Here is a 17,324-nt window from a genome sequence, read left to right as displayed (position 1 = left end):
TTTTTTTTTTATTTGCATGTTTATTCTGAGGATTAGCTATTTAATGTTTGTACAGTGCTTTGAACAGGTCAAAGATTAATTATTACTAAAATTCCAACGTGTGTAACTCATGTAGTAGTTTTTGTAAATCGAACTGGCTAGACAGTGGGAAAGTCACATTCCTAAAACATTGATAATCTATCTATCAATTTAATGGGTTCCCTAGGTCATTCTCATGTGCAAGAAGCCAAAACCTGTGATAATTCTGGTGGTGTGATAGTGAGGGGTTTTAGAAGAAGGCTCTTTGACTCTCCATTGTAGGTTGTTTGATCTCTGCTGGGGTCAGATAAGCACGGATGGAGAGGAGCCAGAAGATGCTTTAGACTTTACGTGGCTGAATGTGAGACTTAGAGGGAGTTTAAAAGGAGAGGGAAATCACCCCAGAGAGAATTTCCCTCTGATCACAAAAAGAAAAATTATTCCCTCTTCTTTCACCCTCAGAGCCTTTCTTTTCCTATCCAACTTTGTCTCTCCTGCTCACAACTTTTTCCCAGTCAGGTTTTTCTTTAAAAAATAATTGAAGAGCCTTTGTTTGAGGGTCTGTCCTGCCTCTCTGCCCGCAGAAGTGAAAGGAGATTTTGTATTTTGGTGAAGGGTGAGAATGCCTGTATTTTAGTGTTGTCCTAAATACCAGGTACATGCACACTGTTACAACCAAGAGCTGTCAGCCTTTAAGTTGGCATAGGTCTCATGAGCTGCAGAAGACAGAGAAATAAATAACAGAAACGAGAGGAAAAACATTCCTTTAGTCATGCATTTTCTTCGGATTAGGTGGTATGTTGGCTTGGATCCTAGTCATCCTCCTGGTGGAGATCTTTAGTGACATTCCTTTTTGCAAACTTCATGCCCCTTTTACCAGCTGTGGTATTCAGTATTTGGCATTGAGTCCCATAGTGAAGGTAGACACATTTCCTTCAGCTGTGATTTTTTTTTTTTTTTTTTTTTGTATACACGTTTGTAGTACCCCAGTGCAGCAGCTACAGAAGGACACATGGGCTGATAGAAGAGCTCTTTGTTTTCATTTAGTGGCTGCAAAGTAGTTACACAATATCATTAGAATTTGTATGCTGTTTTTATTAGTTTCAGAGTGTTTTTCCTGTGTTTTGAATGGAAAAAAATGTGATTCATAGCCAGTGAACAATGATTTCAAGCAAAATGCCACTCCTCTTAATACCATAATGCAATAGGAAGGGAGATGGTTAACCTGTGGGCAGTTTCCTGGCCTACTACATTGTGTCTTCTCCATCTCTATGCACACAGAAGTAGCAGCTCTGGATCTTTGAGAATCCTTCCATTTAAAAAAAATGTGTATCTGCAAGACAAAACAATTCCATTTGGGGGTGGGGGAGAGGAGGGAGTTCATTGCCAAAACCTGCTGGTTGTACAAGTACCTTTCCTGCTTTCCTTTTTCAGTGCTTCGTCAACAGGATTCTGCAGTTTAAAAAAATAAAATTCCAGTGGAAGCAGGGTGGGGGATGGAGTGTTCCCCTCTTTTCACCACTCTTCCTGTGTGTCTTCCTATTCCTCTCACTTCAGAATTTTGCTTTAGGCTTTTGTGAGGGGTTTTTTTCCGCTCTCTCTGGTCATGACCTATGATTCTTTTACTAAAAAGATCTAAAGATTCTAAATTCTAAAAGAGTCTAAAGCTGTTGAGCTAGCTTGTCCTCCTGTTGTGGCACACAAAAATTAGATCTATACTTGAATTCCCTTACACATACTGCCTACTTTGTAACTGCTCTTGGTCTACAGATTATAGTATGATACTGTCTGGAGTCGTTTCCATCTGCTGTAAATGGAAAAGCACAGATGATGGGCTACTACCTGATAAGGAATGTGGAAAATCTAGCATTGACTTGATGGAAATTCAGAATGTCTGCGCCCCTTTTGGGCACTAAAGCGAGTTTTCAAGCACCAACATTTGTTTTTAGAGAATATCTTTGTTCTCAGCTTTGAATTTATAACTCAAACAGGGGAATAAGTTAGAGACACAATGAGAACAGGACAATTTCACGTCTTCTCCTAGTCTCCCCTTTGAAGTCTCTTTGAGACTTGCTTTCATGTTTTAGGGCAAGTTCCTGCTGAGGCAGGAGTCAAGGTGTGAATAAAACTACAGGATCCTTAATTTTCCACAGCCACAACCTAGGTGAAGTCTATCTTGCTTAAAGAAATAATATAGGGGTTCCTTGTGTTCACGTGATGATAATCTCCCTTGGCTTTAGTGGAATATTCTCACTAGAAAGAAAAATTTGAGGCAGTGTAATTGAATGGTCCCATTCTTTCAATATCTGCTTGATAATTGAGTAACAGTTAGTACTTGAAAGCAAGTAAGTTCTTTGCCTTTCTCTTTGGAAAAAGCCTCCAAGGGTTTGATAGCCTTTTCTGAGTATGAAATTTATTTACTCAAGATAATGACAAATTAAGGGACTATTTGACAAACTGGTTTTGACTGTTACAAAGTTATTTTTGCTTATTATTTTGTTTAACATTGTAAGTTGTTAAAACAAACCAACTGAGATGTTACCTAGGATTGTATTTGACACTCATTTTCTAATCCGTCATGTGGAAAACACAAAGGGGATATTCTTTTACTAGTTCTATTTAAGAAACTGTTATTTCCCTACCATATAAAGTTACATTTATCATATTAGGTGGCATTCGAGACAATAGACCACGTCTGATACCACATTTGTTCAGATTGTCTTGAAAAGCAATAAGATTGCTAGAATATTTACGACAGTTACCTCTGTAATGACAAAACTCTAAAAATGCTCACCTTAAAAAAATCAATTATTAAATCGTAAAAGGCTTTTGTTTTGAATTGTATACACCTCTGCTACATAATAAACCTTGATGTTTTGCTTAGAATATGGATAGGAATAAAAAAAAAATAGAGCACTTTAAAATGCCTCTGCAAAATTTATTGGATGCAAAGACTATAACCAGCTTCAAATCAAAGGGTGTTTTTTTCTTACAGAAAAACCTCTTCTTAAATGAGTGGGCAAATGATCATATAGTTATGCTAAGTAGTATGAATTTCTGATTTGAATTTTGGCACAGATGTTTAAGCAGTGGTATAAGACTAGAATGATTGCTGTTATAAGGACTAGCATAAATGGTGCAGCTTTTCATTAATGAAAATACCTACTACTTCTATATTTTAGCTGTTAAGTGTATTTAAAACCTAGTTTTAAGTGCTCCAGAGAGTTTCTGGGAGGATTTAAGGGGGATGTGCCAGGTTGTACTGCCCCTTAAAAATTATTTAGGAGGGTTAATCTGTTGTCAACCAACTGTGTTCAATTGCTGTTGTCTAGGGGATGGTGATCTTAGAAGAATTCCCATTTCCAAAAGACATTTTGAAGAAGCAAATACAATTGACAGACCAAGAAGCTTTATTAAACGCCACAGGGAATTCGCAAGCTGCCATTGAGAGACAGGATTCTTTGCCGGAGCATGACTTTGAAATGTCACCCAGCAGTCCTACCCTGCTTTTACGAAACATAGAAAAACAGGTAAAGTAAAATAAGAACTGAATGGTCAATGGAGCCAAATGATTTACTTCAGAAATAGGGCAGGTTCCATGGTGCCGACTTCCAAAAAGGAAGATATTTTGCAGTCCTCAGAGTGAGTGCTGATGAATTGAAGGGCTTAAATAACTACATTGTACGCCAGGTTTACAAATTAACCTTTTATTTCTGATGTGTCTGTGTTACTGCTTTGTTTCCATCAAAGCGGCCACATAACTTCTAACAGCTATCCACAAACGTGCCTCTCTTTTATAGTTAAGTTCAATGTAGAGTTGCCACAGATTGTTTCAGGAAATACTTACGTGAGATGAAAGAGTACAGCTGAAGATGGAGGTATGTTGCACTTGAAACAAAATAAAAGTGCCAACAGAATGTAATTGTTGGTCTGCCTTTTCAAGCATCACGGGGCCTCCAGTTCTGAGCTGAGGAATTCCAGGTACTTAACAGGCATAGCACAGGCATAGCTGTGAGCGGAGTTTCAGTTCATGGTGTTCAAAACAGTCATTTCCAAGGTTAATTCCAGGAAATACAATATAGACTCCAACAGGGTTTTCTTTTGCTAGAAAGTACATAAAGAATGTGGTAGGATCACATTGCTGAAGGAGATACAGGAAATTTGTTTTCAGAATGAATTTATACAGTTCGCATAAAGCAAACCTGACAAAGCCAGTATGGTGCATTAATATGTTGCTCTGCTGCTCTACCTAAATTCTTGGTTATATACATGTTTTTTAAATGGGGTAAAAGTAGCTTTAGGTACTAATGCCTGTTCCTGAATCTCTGTGCCATTTTTTCTTATTTGATAGTCATACTTTCCTGTTCTTAAAATGCTTCCCCTGTTTGATAGATCTTATCCACAACAGACAGGAGTGAGGAAGCAATGAAACAGGAAATTTATATGCGCAGTGCTGGCAATTGCACAAGGTAATCCAAAGAGCATTTTTAGAATGTGGTGAATGTCCCCTCTTTAAGTGTTTACTTGGAGAATTAAATGCACTTTTCAGTAAGATATTGGACAATTAAAGTAATAGTAGTGTGTTTCCTGGTCCCTAAGTAGCTACAAACAGAGGTCCAAGAACATTGATGATCTAAAGATTACTTGGAAGTAAAGGTGTTCTTCATTTAACTCATCTCACAGACTACATCAGATTTCTTCCCTTTACCCACAAAAAGCTTTGGGGTTTGATTTGCTTTTCGACTATCAGTTCTATAAATTAACCTTAACTCTGAATGTCTGAGATACTTCTCATTCAGTGTCAGGAGTAGCAATGTTGTAGGCTGAAGTAAATCCGCAGGTAGTCCCACAGAATTCTTCAGTCCTTTGTTAAAGTATTTCTTTATTAAAAATAAGTAATTTTACTTGTGAACAAAAAAAATTCATAAAGAATACAAAGTGACTGAGCCTGGCAATTTTTATTAATACTGTTTTCAAGTCCTTTTCATAGCTATGCAATGTTTTAAAAACATACATGTTTTTCCTTGTGTTTTGGAAGTCTGCCATTGTTTCAGTGCTTTTATATTCAGTAGAGACTTTGCTCCTTACAGATTGAATTCTGTTGAGATTTTTACATCAATCTGCTAAATATTTTACTGGCATCTTGTTTGCTCTGTCCAAGCCTTTTGTAATTGACTTGCTATTTCTGTGCTTTAATATCCATTCCTGAATATTTCATTCTGACATGAAATTTTTACCCGACTGCATCACTTAAACATGAACAGAAAAGACATGAGTTGTAATAACATGGAAAATAATTTTTTCTGCCTCTTTTTGCGTAAATGGTGGTGCCTCAAAACATACAGAAAACTTAACTGGGTAACCTTTAGCAATTCTTGTTTTAAATAATCTTAGTTCTGAATGAAAGGCCTACAAAATAGTATAAAAGTTAAAAAAAAAAAAAGTATGGCATTTCAGATACATTTTATTTCTATTTAGTGTGCAGCACACAGTTTCTTCTAAGAAAGCTACATTTTATTGTCAGAATAGCCTTTAAGGTTTGACATTTAAAACAAAAAAAATCATTATGAAATGTTATCTGGAGTCAGTCCACAATTCATTGCTTAATAAGGAGTAATTCTTAGTCTTAACAAATTAGCTGCATTTATTTTGGGGCAGTTCTGAAAGTCCACGTTTTGGTGGGGTGGGGGCTTCTTGTTGCTATTTTTAAGGATACCAGAAGATTTAGCCATTCTGTCTGTAGTTACAGTAGTCCTCCTGTAGTTACACTTCCCTTTATAAAAACACCTTTGTCAAACTACAGTGAGCAATGAAGAGGATTCTTTTAACAAGAAAAATACTTCGAGTGAACAAAATGTACAATGAGTAGACAGCAGACCTTGGGTTTTTTTCCCTGTTGAAATGCTTGTTGAATGGCCAGTTAGCAGCTCTGGGCTGCAGCTGTTGTAACATCAGCTGTAAAGCATTCTGGTTTCTTTTGCCTTTTTAAAAACCTTTGGTTAAAATACTAAGATCACTAATGTGTTTTGTGTACTACTAATTCAAGTGTATAAACAATGTGCTTGGCTGGTTGTTCAGGGTTGTGTTGGTTTTTTGTTGTGTTTTGAGGTGGGTTTTTTTGGTATAGTTGAACATAATAATTGTGAAAGAAAAAACATGCCATACTTCATTATTCACATGAAGAAACTAAATGTGATTATTCCATGATGTATGTGACTGGAATCGTAAGTAGAAAAACAACAAAAACCCAGAACCTTTGAGGTGTTGAGTCTCCATAAAAGTCTGACTACCTTTTATTTTTTTTTTGTTTTTTTCCAGAGCGCACAACTGAGTGAAATCATCAGCAGCCTAATTGCTCCACTCAATCTGTCTCCAGCTTCTTCATCTCTTTCATCCAAGACCTGTAGGCACAGACAACTGGTCAATGGCATCTCCTTCAGGTAGGTGACAGTATGGTAGCATCTTTTTGAGAATAACTTTTGGTAAAGTTATGTAGATGGAACTGATAATCATTACAGCAGTAAATCAGGAAGAGAGAGCTGCTTTCTGCAAGCTTCAAGAGAAGTCAAGTCTTGCTTGTAAGGTTGAACATAGTAGGGTTTTGTTTTGTTCTTAAAGACATAAAAGTATGCAGTCACTGTAAGTACGTTTAAGTACTGGGAAGATGAATATATCTGTGAAGTAGTGAAAGGATACAGTAAGTAACACACTACTTCTCATTATTTCAGACTTAATGCATTCTGGCATCAGGAGTACAACTTAATTTCTGGAAAAGTGATGAACTAGACTTCACTAGATCAGTAGAATACATAAGCAACGTCACCGGTGCCTCAGCATGGTGGTTTTTGTGGCAGCTTCATTATTTCTAAGCATATCAGTCTTCAATACAAGGACAAATTTATCTTTGCCATCTACTTTTTCAGGAATTTGGAGATAATATTTTTCTATTTGTGGTCTTTTGTTCTGGATGGATATACCTTCCAGGATGACTGTAGCAGCTCGAAATTAATGTAGAAAAATGTTTCTCAGTACTACTCCATACATCTTAGTAATTCCATCTTTTATTCAAAGATTTTAAAATACAACACAGGCTGTAATCAGTTTTAGTCTCAAAACAGCATTAAAGTAATTGACTACAGTGCTGTCTTAGAAAAGACCTAGGTATGTAGGGTATTTATCCTGAGATACTGGTAATATGATTTTTGAGGATGGAGGGGTTGCTGTTATTCGTAGGTCTTAATTAAGATTGGGTGGATGAAGAAAGTGTTCCCTACTAGACCTGGGGAGTTTATGGCAGTGTCTGCAGCAGAATGTAATTCCCTGGCTTCTGGCTCCAAGAAGAGCTGGCCACGCCGTCTGTTTCAGCAGCTTTGCCACAGAGGCTGTAGCTCCCACAAAGAGATTATAATGAGCAGCTTGGTTGGGCAGCTTCTTTAACTGCCGTCTGTTCCAAAGAGATTGTGTGACTGTGCCCTAAATTTAAGGATGAGGGGTCCTGTCACATAGCATCCATGCTCCTGATGTATCGGTAATTTAAAGACAATGTACGGGAAAATCAGAAGATTCCTCTGAGTTTTGGAATAAAATAGCCCTGAAATAGGAGTTGCTAGTAGAGATGGGTATGTGGAAGAAGAGAGTAAATTTGGCTGTTAGAAGGCTGTGTCCTGAATCTGTAACTTTTTCACAAAACAGATGAGGAAGGGTTCCTGCTTTTAAAAATATTTTTAGGAGTGTATGGAGTTGACTTCATGATGTGGGACTCAAGACTCAGTGATGTAACTTCAAGATGCTTGTCTTCTGATTTACCAGGCACCATCCCAAATCAGTTTTCTTTCCATTTTATGAGCAACACAGTTGTTTGCTCGTGGACCACTCTCTCTAAGGCAGGTTGTTTTCTGCTCATGACATATAAAAGCCCAAAGAAGAATGAGAAGAGTTGTAAGATTTTCTCAGTGCTGTAGCTCTGAACTGGAGTTGTTGCGTTAGGTGTTGGAAGGGAATCTGAGAGATGTGAGAGCTTTCTAGATGTCATCTTAAAAATCAGTTAAATAGTTAATTTTAATTATTCACTTCTTGTGAAGTGTTTTGAAATCTGCAAATAAATACTGTTCATTAAAGGTGGCAATTAAGCACAATATAGAGTGGTTATTATGAGAATCCTGTAGGGAAGTTTACTGCCTCCTACTTCTTGTTGAGTGTGTTTTCATTTTTTTGTGGTATTTTGTTGTTGAAGTAGTTTTGCGTGCAATTAATCGAGACAGTTACATACTACAGTTAAATTCATTTCTTGGCTGCTTCTCCCCTCACTCTTTCTAGAGCTCACTCCGACTGTATTAAGTACTTGAGAAAGTAGAAATCAAAATCAAATGGAAAGTAAGGTGATTTCTTGTTTTTGAAGAGGAAAAAAAAAAGGATGATAGTGATTTTTTTACTTAAGTAAATTCTTGAAATTAGTTGTAGGCTCTTGATGTGAAAGATATAATAGTCCATGTTTAAAGTAGGTCTAGGTGTGAGATGCTTTGAGGTTGGTAATCATGGGGTTGCAGTACAGTTGGTTACTTGGGCTATTCCCAGAGGAAGTGGTGGTGCATGTACAGTTCCTGGTTGATTAAATGTGGGAACCTTGAATTGCCATTTGTCAAGGTCTAATTTCATTAGTGGCTTCCTTTTTTTATGTAGCTTTTCTTTGCTCAATTGAATCTAGATGCCAAGATTAGCCAGGTGCTTTGTATGAAGGTAAATGTTCATGGAAGCAGTTCCCTAAACTAGTGATAACCACTTTCTTATGAGGGGAGAGGAATGAAAAAGTTCATTACTTCAGTACAAATAGTGCCTGTCTGATGGCTTGCTGTGCATGTGTGTATCCGTGAGTAAGGTCTCTGCTCTTTACCTAGGCTACGGAGCAAGAAAGTCCAGCCTATGAGCTTTGAAAGGACTGTTTAGTAAATCCATGAATTTTACATCTGGCAGTGGTTCATTTCGCTCTTCTGTAGAATCACATTTTGAAAACCACCCAAACTATGATCAAAATAAATGAATAACCCAAACCTTGACTGGGAAGCCTATTTACACAAGTGGCAGGAAAATCGTACTGCTGTGTAGTGGAGCTCTAAGCCACAGAGCTGAGATCTCTGCTTTATCTGAAAACGGAGCTGAGCATTACTGCAAGGCACAGGAGGGTAGATAGAGCAGCTGGCAGAGACTGAAGAGAGATTATCAAAGACCTGGGCAGACCACCAGAACAAAGGCAGGAATCACAGAAGTTGAGGAGCCAGACTGAGCTTTTTGTTCTTATATACCAACTCCAAGTTGTCTTTCATGTAAGAGGGAGGTATGTGGAAGTCTAGAAGTTGGGCTTGGCACCATCTGACTTCGAGGCAGATAATTACAGAGAAAATGTTCTTGAGAATTCAGAGAAAGTATTTTAATAAGTCTTTTGCATGGACTTTAAACATTGTATTTCTTTCTCAAGCCTTAAAAAATGCAGCGTTAGCATTAAGAATGTCATGCTTCAGGATTTGGGGCTTTTTCTTGGCACTTACTAATATGTTCCTTTAAATACTTTGTACCATCCCTCTTTTAATTAGCACATTTTTTTCATCGAGTCTGTGTTGCTTATTGGGATTGTTCTGATGTGTCAGAAGGAGAGCTCAAATTCAAGCCCGTAAAGCTTTGTTACCACACCAGCACAGCATGGGATGGTGTTTAATCCCACTTTCATAACAAGCGCTTCTATTTAATAAAAATAGACTGTTAGAAGAATACTGCTTGTCAAAAAAGATTGATAAATGGCCTTGTAATAAATTCATTTTCATGTTTTATTGTGTGTTACAACTTTACTAATAAGACTGACTTGCCAGATAAAGTTCATAAGAGAAAATATTCATTTGTGCAGATAGATGACCTGCTACAAAACAAGGCCAAGATATCTTGTATACTTGCGCTTCTCAGGCAGTTTAGAGTTGCAGTCAAGGTCTTCAGTATTGTAAAAATAAATGCACACTTGGGTGCTTTTTGCAGCAAGCCTTCAGCTTTGCAGGCAGATGTTGCTACAGCAACAAAATAAAATCAGGTTACCTATAAAAGTGAAGTGCATTCTTCCTGTTGAGTCATTCCCACCCAAATGGGAGGGTGTTTTGAATTCTTACCTTGTAGTGTTCCCTGTTCTGATGAGCAGGCTGTAGATTGGTGAGAATGATCCAAGGTTGTTATACGTATAGGGTTTTCTACTGCTCTTGGCCCTGTGTTGACACATAACTTTTATGATTGCATACTGTATTACTAAGGGTGCAAGTGTGCATGTAGGTAAGGTTGTGGAGGAATGCTGCTGTAACACTGAGGGGGATTTGAAAGGGATAGACTTGGGGAAATGCAGGTAATGTTAAAACGAAGCTTTCCACGTGTTCATGTAGACCCTGTCACATTGTGACTGGAGCTGAGCTTGCATTCTTCCAAATCATCTGGGTCCGACCAGCTTCTAGGTCTCAAAGACAGAAAAACAGGCTAGGTTTTCCCTCCTCCTCGACAGTTTCCCCCAGGCTGGGCTTGGGCTCTATTGGAGAGCTCTATTGGCACATCCATGGAAGTGAAGTTTAATGGCCTTGTGTTGGTTAAACTTAAGTGTGCAGAGTTCCTAATTTTGATAGAAATGCTTCACAGTGAGTTGCAACCCCTACGCTGAATGGACACTGGTTTGTAAAGCTTTACTTAAGTTTCAGTTCTTGAGCAAACCTAGAAAATCTCAAAAGTATTAGGGCAGGACTCCAGGTCTCCTTTATGTTAGCATGACTGCTATCTTGAATGGAATATAAGTTTGTAGGGAAATGTTAATTCTAACTTAAAACTCATAGGTATTAGAAGTGTTAGAGTTCTTGACTTTGGAAAAATGAAAAACCATTATATGCTTGAGGGCTTAACTTCATTTTGACATTTGTTTCCATGAGCAAGAAAGGTGAACAAGAACAATAAACTTCCTTTCATGACCTAACATGGAATTAATCAACAGGCAAACAAAGCACCTACATGGTTTCTGGAAACAGTGTGCTAAAACATTTTAGCGTTTATAAAACTCTCTTAGAATTAGATAGCTAATGCTAATCAGTGTATGAAATGTTGGCCTGTGCATGTGGAGCTTATTTAACTTTTCGTATTTCCTCCCCTGATAAATCATGAAATTGCAGAGCTTCAGACAACAGAGAAGTATCCTCTTCGAGCAGCTGGTTGCTTGATCATCAGCACATCAAGAAAAGAAGAAGAGACAGGACAAGACTAAGATCTCTCTCTGTGGCTAATGTGAGCACATCTGCCCGAACAAGGCCACTTCATAGTTTCCAGAAGAGGAAACTCTACAGAATGCACAGGGCCTGTTACTGGAATCAGCAGGTAGGCCTTGCCTCTCTCTTCAGGAGACAAAACCAAAGAGTCCAGCTGCTAGAGGCTGCATGTGTCTTCTCTGGTATGTTGGAAGAGAAGTGCATGCTGTGCTGCTTATTTGTTACATTCAGGGAGCATATAGTGTATGTGGTGGGAGTACTAGATGTCTCAGCAGGAGCTCAGAGTTAATGAGTTGAAGATAAAAAATAAAGAGCGCTCAGAATCCTGCTTATCAAATCACTTTGTTGTATGGCTATCTTTAAAGCACTTGTACAGTCTAAGAGACAACTTGAGACCTTCCTTGGGATGCTTGACTGCTGAGGAAACAGGCTACAGTGTAAATCAGCTGCCTGCTTGTTTTCAGAATATTTGTTTTAGCTACAAGAAAGTTTATACAGGTGGCTCATATCATTTTCTAGGAAATTAAATTGCAGTATCTTAATGTTTTTTCTGTTTTTGCTGTTCCTGATTAGTTATATTGCCTTTTTCATGACACTTTATGAATCCTTTAAAACTCTTAAAATTTTCCACATTACAAAGGAATTAATATTTTAAAATGGGAAAAAAACCCCATTGTCTCTTGTGCAGGGCAAGGCATATCTGTTCACATCTGATATTAATAGCATATTGCTGGTAAGAATATACAATGAGTTTAGCTGTGGTGCATAAAGCAACAGTCTAATTTGGGAGCAGAGGTGGTATGAACTCATTCTGTAGAGCAGTTTTAATCCCAAGTGGTTTTAATGACTTGATTTTACTTTGCCTTTTAAAAGTGTGTTATATTGAGAGAAATCTCCATGTCTCCTTGGCTAACTGTCTGGGATTTACTAAGTCTACCGGTGGTCTGGGGAGAAATTTCCCCTGCAAGGATGTTCTGTGTGAGTGTGCTGATTCAGCATCCTCTGCAAAATTGCAGAAGTGTCCTAGTTTTAGCAAGATATTTTATTGAAAACTGTGCAGTTTCTTATTAGCTTGACTTCCCAGCTTCCTGGCAGTGGGGCTTAAAGACTTGGCAGCCTTCCTGGAGGGTTTGATGGTGGGGGATGGGGGTGGATGGAGGCTTCGGGTTTGGGAGCTCTACCTCCTAGACACTTAGGCTTTTCATCTTCCTTGCATTAACCAAGGAGGCTGTTGCTGACTTTGACTTCCTTGTTTCTCATTCAATCCAATCCATGTCCTGTTAAAAGAGGATGGATGCCTCGTTCCCCAACTGATGCCTCCAATACCACAAGTGCTTCTTGCAGCTGTGGAGGTTGCTCCTCAGCAAAAGACTCCAGGACTTTCCTTCTACTGAAACACGAGGGGTTTCCACTCCAGATGCAATTTCTAAATAACAGGGTCTTCTGGAAGCCTACATCTTGCAGGCTCACGTGTCTCATATTTCTACAAGCACTGCCTATGTCTCTGTCCTTTGAAAACTGGACCAGAGTTAGTGCAGTTCAGAGAATAACAGTAGAAGCTTGTGAACAGAAACTTCATTTCTGCAGCCCAGCAGCAGGAGTTCAAAGCAGAGGTTACCTTTTTATCTTCAACCAGCCGTAGAGCTGAGCTGCTTTGCATACTCAGTAGTTTATCTTGACTTGTAGACTAAAAAGATAAATTTGTAGTTTACCGTTGATTGTAAGACTGCAATCAAAAAGTGCATTTTAAGTTACTAGTTAAGGCTTCAAATACAGGAGCTGGTGCAACTGTGTGTCTCCTCCATGCTCTTGACATTTCTAGTGCTGGATTGCCATATACTAACCCAGCGCCAGTGTCCCTGTACTGAAAGTGCAGAGATGTCCCGAAGGTAGTGTTGTAAAAACCTCTGTAGGGACTGCTGTTTATGCTTACCACAGCTCTCGGCTCAAAAACCTGTGTTTAGACTCTGCTTTCTAATGTCCTCTCTGTGGGGAAGTCAACCGAGAGGCAATGTGGAAAACTGTGTCATGGGCTACGGATAGATTCTGCTTGTTTTCCTGGAGAAAATAAAGGGTGGTGGCAGCCATCAAGCTGTCAGCTTCAGACTTCATGCAAGTGCCAAACTCAATTAAATTTTTCAAAATTCAGGTAAAGCAGTAAACAAAGCCTCTTACACAGTGTTGGTTAAAAACAGAGGGATCCTGCTGGTGAAGTAAGTGATAAAATTGGACTGGACATTTCCAGCACATTGTGACAATCAAACCTAGATGGGTATAAAGTCTTTGAATTAAGAGCCATCATCAGTATATCGTTTCATTCAAGAAATCTTATTCTAACAGGCCCTGTCACTGTCTTAGTCCTGCACTTGCTACCCTTGGTTACTCAGCTGTTGATGAGATTGCTTAGCTTGTAATGGAAGAACACTGGCTATCAGCCCAGGCTGACTGCTAGATGAGGCAGATGTCTAAGGGTAAGGATGCAAAATGGGGAATGGCCGCTGGGATTGTTACCTAGGTTTTTTGAAAATGCATTTATATTCTCAGTAGTAATCCAGCAAATTTCCTCTGGCTTTCATAGAAAAAGTAGTTACTTCTTAGCAGCATGGAAAATAGTTGGATTTTTAATGTAATGTTAGTGCGCCATCTCTAGTAAGTGCTGCTCCCATATTTCTTCAAGTTTTACATATTTATATAGCCCCTGGTACCATGGTCTGTGAGGACCCCCATTTCTTTAAGGTCACTGGCCTGAGAACAAGCTGGAGCTAGGGAAGACTTGCTGCCACCTCCTTGCAGCAGATGTGGAGTTAACAGAGACCAGCTTGCCAAAGTGTGAGGAGAACATTGAATCTTCTGAACATCACAGCTCCTGCACCAGCTTCCTCATGGTGCCTGGTTCACATAGCAGGCGAGCGAGTGCCTGGCAGTGCTGATGGGTGATGCTGGTCTGCAGACTGATCTGAGCAAGATGATGACTAAAGAATTCTGACCAGAGAATCACAGCAAAATGCAGACTTCCCATGTGTAGGCAATTAAGAAATGCTGGGATAACTGAGGAATTTGGGGGATTTGGGATGACTGGTTGTACCCTTTGCACGTTGAATGGCATTCAGAGTGTTGTCCTTCACATCTCTTCGGATTTGTTTGTGTCGTGGTTTAACTTAAGCTCATCCCCCCCTCCACCCCGCAACATCCATGTTAGGAAAAGCAAAGTATGAAACTGTGAAGTGCTATTCCATCTGTCAGTTCATAAGGTCACTGGGAAGACAGCCACATTTTTTCTCTTATCTACTGCCATGCCACATACATTTACAATGCTGTCAAAAGTTTGAGTATTTAGTGACCTAGTAGCCTCCCAGTGTCTGTTGAGAGATGCCCTATATTGTCCTCTACTTTGCTGTGTTTCTTTTCTGAAGAGGACTACACCTTCCCCTGCTCTGATATTTAAATAATGCTTACACAGAGTAGTATGTAAAAGAAAACATAGAACTCTGAAAGTCTAGAAGACCTGCCAGATCTACAAGATAGTTAGACTGCAGTGGGGATAAATAAAACAGGATGCAGGGTGTTTGGTTTATGTGTCACCATCCAGTATCCTCAGGAACTTGAAACATCCTCTGGGGCCAAATCCACTCGTCCCCTAATTCAGAATAACTAAGTACCACCGATGATCTGTGAGTCATCTCTTGGCCGTGGAATCTGTTTTGTATCTTTCTTCTTTCATTATCTAAATAGCTTGGTAAGAGTTTAAGCCTTTTCTTGATTGTGAGTCAGTGCACAAGCCACTCGGAATAATCCACAGGCACAATAAACCCTGGGATTGCAGTCTGTGCTTCAGTCTAGAGGACGTGATTGTAGTGGTGCATTTCTTCAGCGTGATTTTTGAATGAATATTAAAACTTGCATGCAGGATAGCACAAAGGAGTAAACTGCAGGCATGATCTAGTAGGATGACACGTGCTTGCAGGCTGGGTTTAGAAGCCTGAGAGTGCTTTGTTCAAAATGCTGATCTGCCACTCGTTTGTGTTGTTACAGCTGGCAAGTCAAACAACCTCTGGGTCATTGTCTCCTCCTATAAAATGCATGTAATGTAGTTTTAACACTTAAGAAAGAAGGCTAAGAGTATCAAAACATTAAAACCAAGAAAGTGTGTAAGTAGCGGATTGGTGTCAGGACTTTAAGGCATGAGCACCAATTGAATCATTTCCCAGTGGTTGTTGCATTTATAACTGCTTCCCCTGCACCCAGATTCTCCAAAGTCTAATGCCTGGGTGCTTCTGCAAATGCTTTTCCTACAGTGAGGACCTATAGTATCTCCGTCTCTGCCTGTTTTTTGCCTAAAATTGAAGAAACTGATTATTTGTGATATACCAGAAGTTCTATTAAGTTTATTTGAAAGCAGATGAGTGTTGTTACTAGTCAGAAGCTCTCAGAGAGGTCTTTGCTTAGTTGACATGCCCTGATGTTTTCTTTTCTAGTATTTTATCTGTGTGGCTTGCTGCACAGTTTCTTTAGTAACATGGAATTTGTTTTGCCAGTACATTCTGTTAGTTTCTCATTTAACATCCTAACTAATGACATAAGTTCCACTGTTGTTTTTTTCAAGTCGTGCTTTGCCAAGAGATGTCATTGAGGCTATGTAGTGTTTTAATCTATGAAAACTTTATACAGCTATAGATAAAGGTAAGAGGCAATAGAGCAGTGAGATCTGAGTACTATCAATCTTGGTCCTATCCATTTCTTGCAGGGTTGTAGAACATAGTGGTTTTTTTTTAATCTGCAAATTCTCATTGTATTTGTATCTCCACCTGCTGGAGGAATAGTTGGTTATGTGGACTGAAGCACATGGAGAAAACCGGAATTCAAATTTGCAAAGGTGCCAACACCCTGAAAGTTGGGTATTGAGGTGCAAAAGCTTACGTTTTAGATACCACAAGCAAACAGTTGGTATAATGTTGCCAACTCTTGCAGTCGAGTGTTGCCAGTATTTTTTCTTTTCCGTCTCGATGGGGATTTAAGCAAGAGCAGAAGAATACCTGCTTTTGTTTAGTGGTTTAAAAAAAAAAAAAAAGAAGGAAAAAAAAAAAGTGAATGCTTCTCCAGAAGGCTTTGAAACAGACAGGGAAAAAAGTATTTAAATTCTAGGGTTTGGGTTTCTTTAATTCTCATGCCAGTTCTATGATTTTTGTGTCCTGCTGCGTTCCCAGTGCATGCTTAGGGCCAGTGATACTTTTTGTAGATGCTACTTGATAAATACATATGGGTCTTTCACCAAGTCTTGTTATTTTTCAGTTTTTAGGGAAGAATATGTATATATATACACACACACTTTTATCATTTGTATTATATCCAGCATGCAGAACCTTTATCTTACTTGCTAAATGTCTGCTATCTGCAGGTGGTCTGTAGCTAGCAGGAAAGGAGAATAGGGGCAGGGAGAAGGGTGTGTTTGCAGACAAGGTGCTTAATCATAATATTGCATATAGTGTGGAAGTTGTACCCTGTTTTCTGCCAGGTGATATGTTTGTCTGGGAACAAATATTTTAGCACCTGCTTCCTAGAATACAATCCCATTTCATCTACCATATTATCCTGTGTTGTGGTTTATTTGCGTTTAAGGAGATACAGGTGAATTCTTTGTGGCTGTTACCAATTACAGCTTTCTCTAGCTCCCTCGGTTGGTAAATTTAAAGAAACAGCACTGTCCACAGCAGTAACTAGCAAGCATATTACTCAGTAGCCAGCTAGAAGTTTTGCCTTTCACACAGTGAAGTAGTAATTTCCCCTTAGTTGCACTGAAATGGGGTCTACTGGTTGTCATCCCCTTCCTTGGTAAGCCTAGATACTGGCTCCTACACCTGCTTCTGCATAGTTTCCTGGCATTGCTGACTTTTAAAAAGCCATGAATACAGAGAATGTTGTTGTGTTGCCAAGTCTCCTGCAAACTGGTTTCAAGAGGATGCATTCTGCTTCAATGAAAATAGTGTAGTACCTCTGTGGAAATGTCAGTTTTCTGGGTTGGGGAGGAGAATCACT

The 17,324-nt window shown here is 39.0% G+C and overlaps 1 protein-coding gene across 7 annotated transcripts in view; it reads left to right on the top strand.

The window, feature by feature from the left end:
- The window catches only part of KANSL1L (KAT8 regulatory NSL complex subunit 1 like), a 67,684-nt gene that overhangs the window by 24,093 nt on the left and 26,267 nt on the right, over positions 1-17,324 (top strand). For all 7 annotated transcript variants that reach the window (XM_069782026.1, XM_069782022.1, XM_069782019.1 and 4 more), the window contains 3 exons: positions 3,351-3,548; positions 6,337-6,458; positions 11,199-11,400. In XM_069782026.1, coding sequence (XP_069638127.1) covers positions 3,351-3,548; positions 6,337-6,458; positions 11,199-11,400 — 522 coding nt within the window. The remainder of the gene's footprint in view (positions 1-3,350; positions 3,549-6,336; positions 6,459-11,198; positions 11,401-17,324) is intronic.

The sequence above is a fragment of the Haliaeetus albicilla genome, chromosome 4 (assembly GCF_947461875.1).
Source record: "Haliaeetus albicilla chromosome 4, bHalAlb1.1, whole genome shotgun sequence".
Lineage (NCBI taxonomy): Eukaryota > Metazoa > Chordata > Aves > Accipitriformes > Accipitridae > Haliaeetus > Haliaeetus albicilla.
The sequence above is the reverse complement of the archived record's forward strand: the minus strand, read 5'-3'. Positions and strand labels throughout refer to the sequence as shown.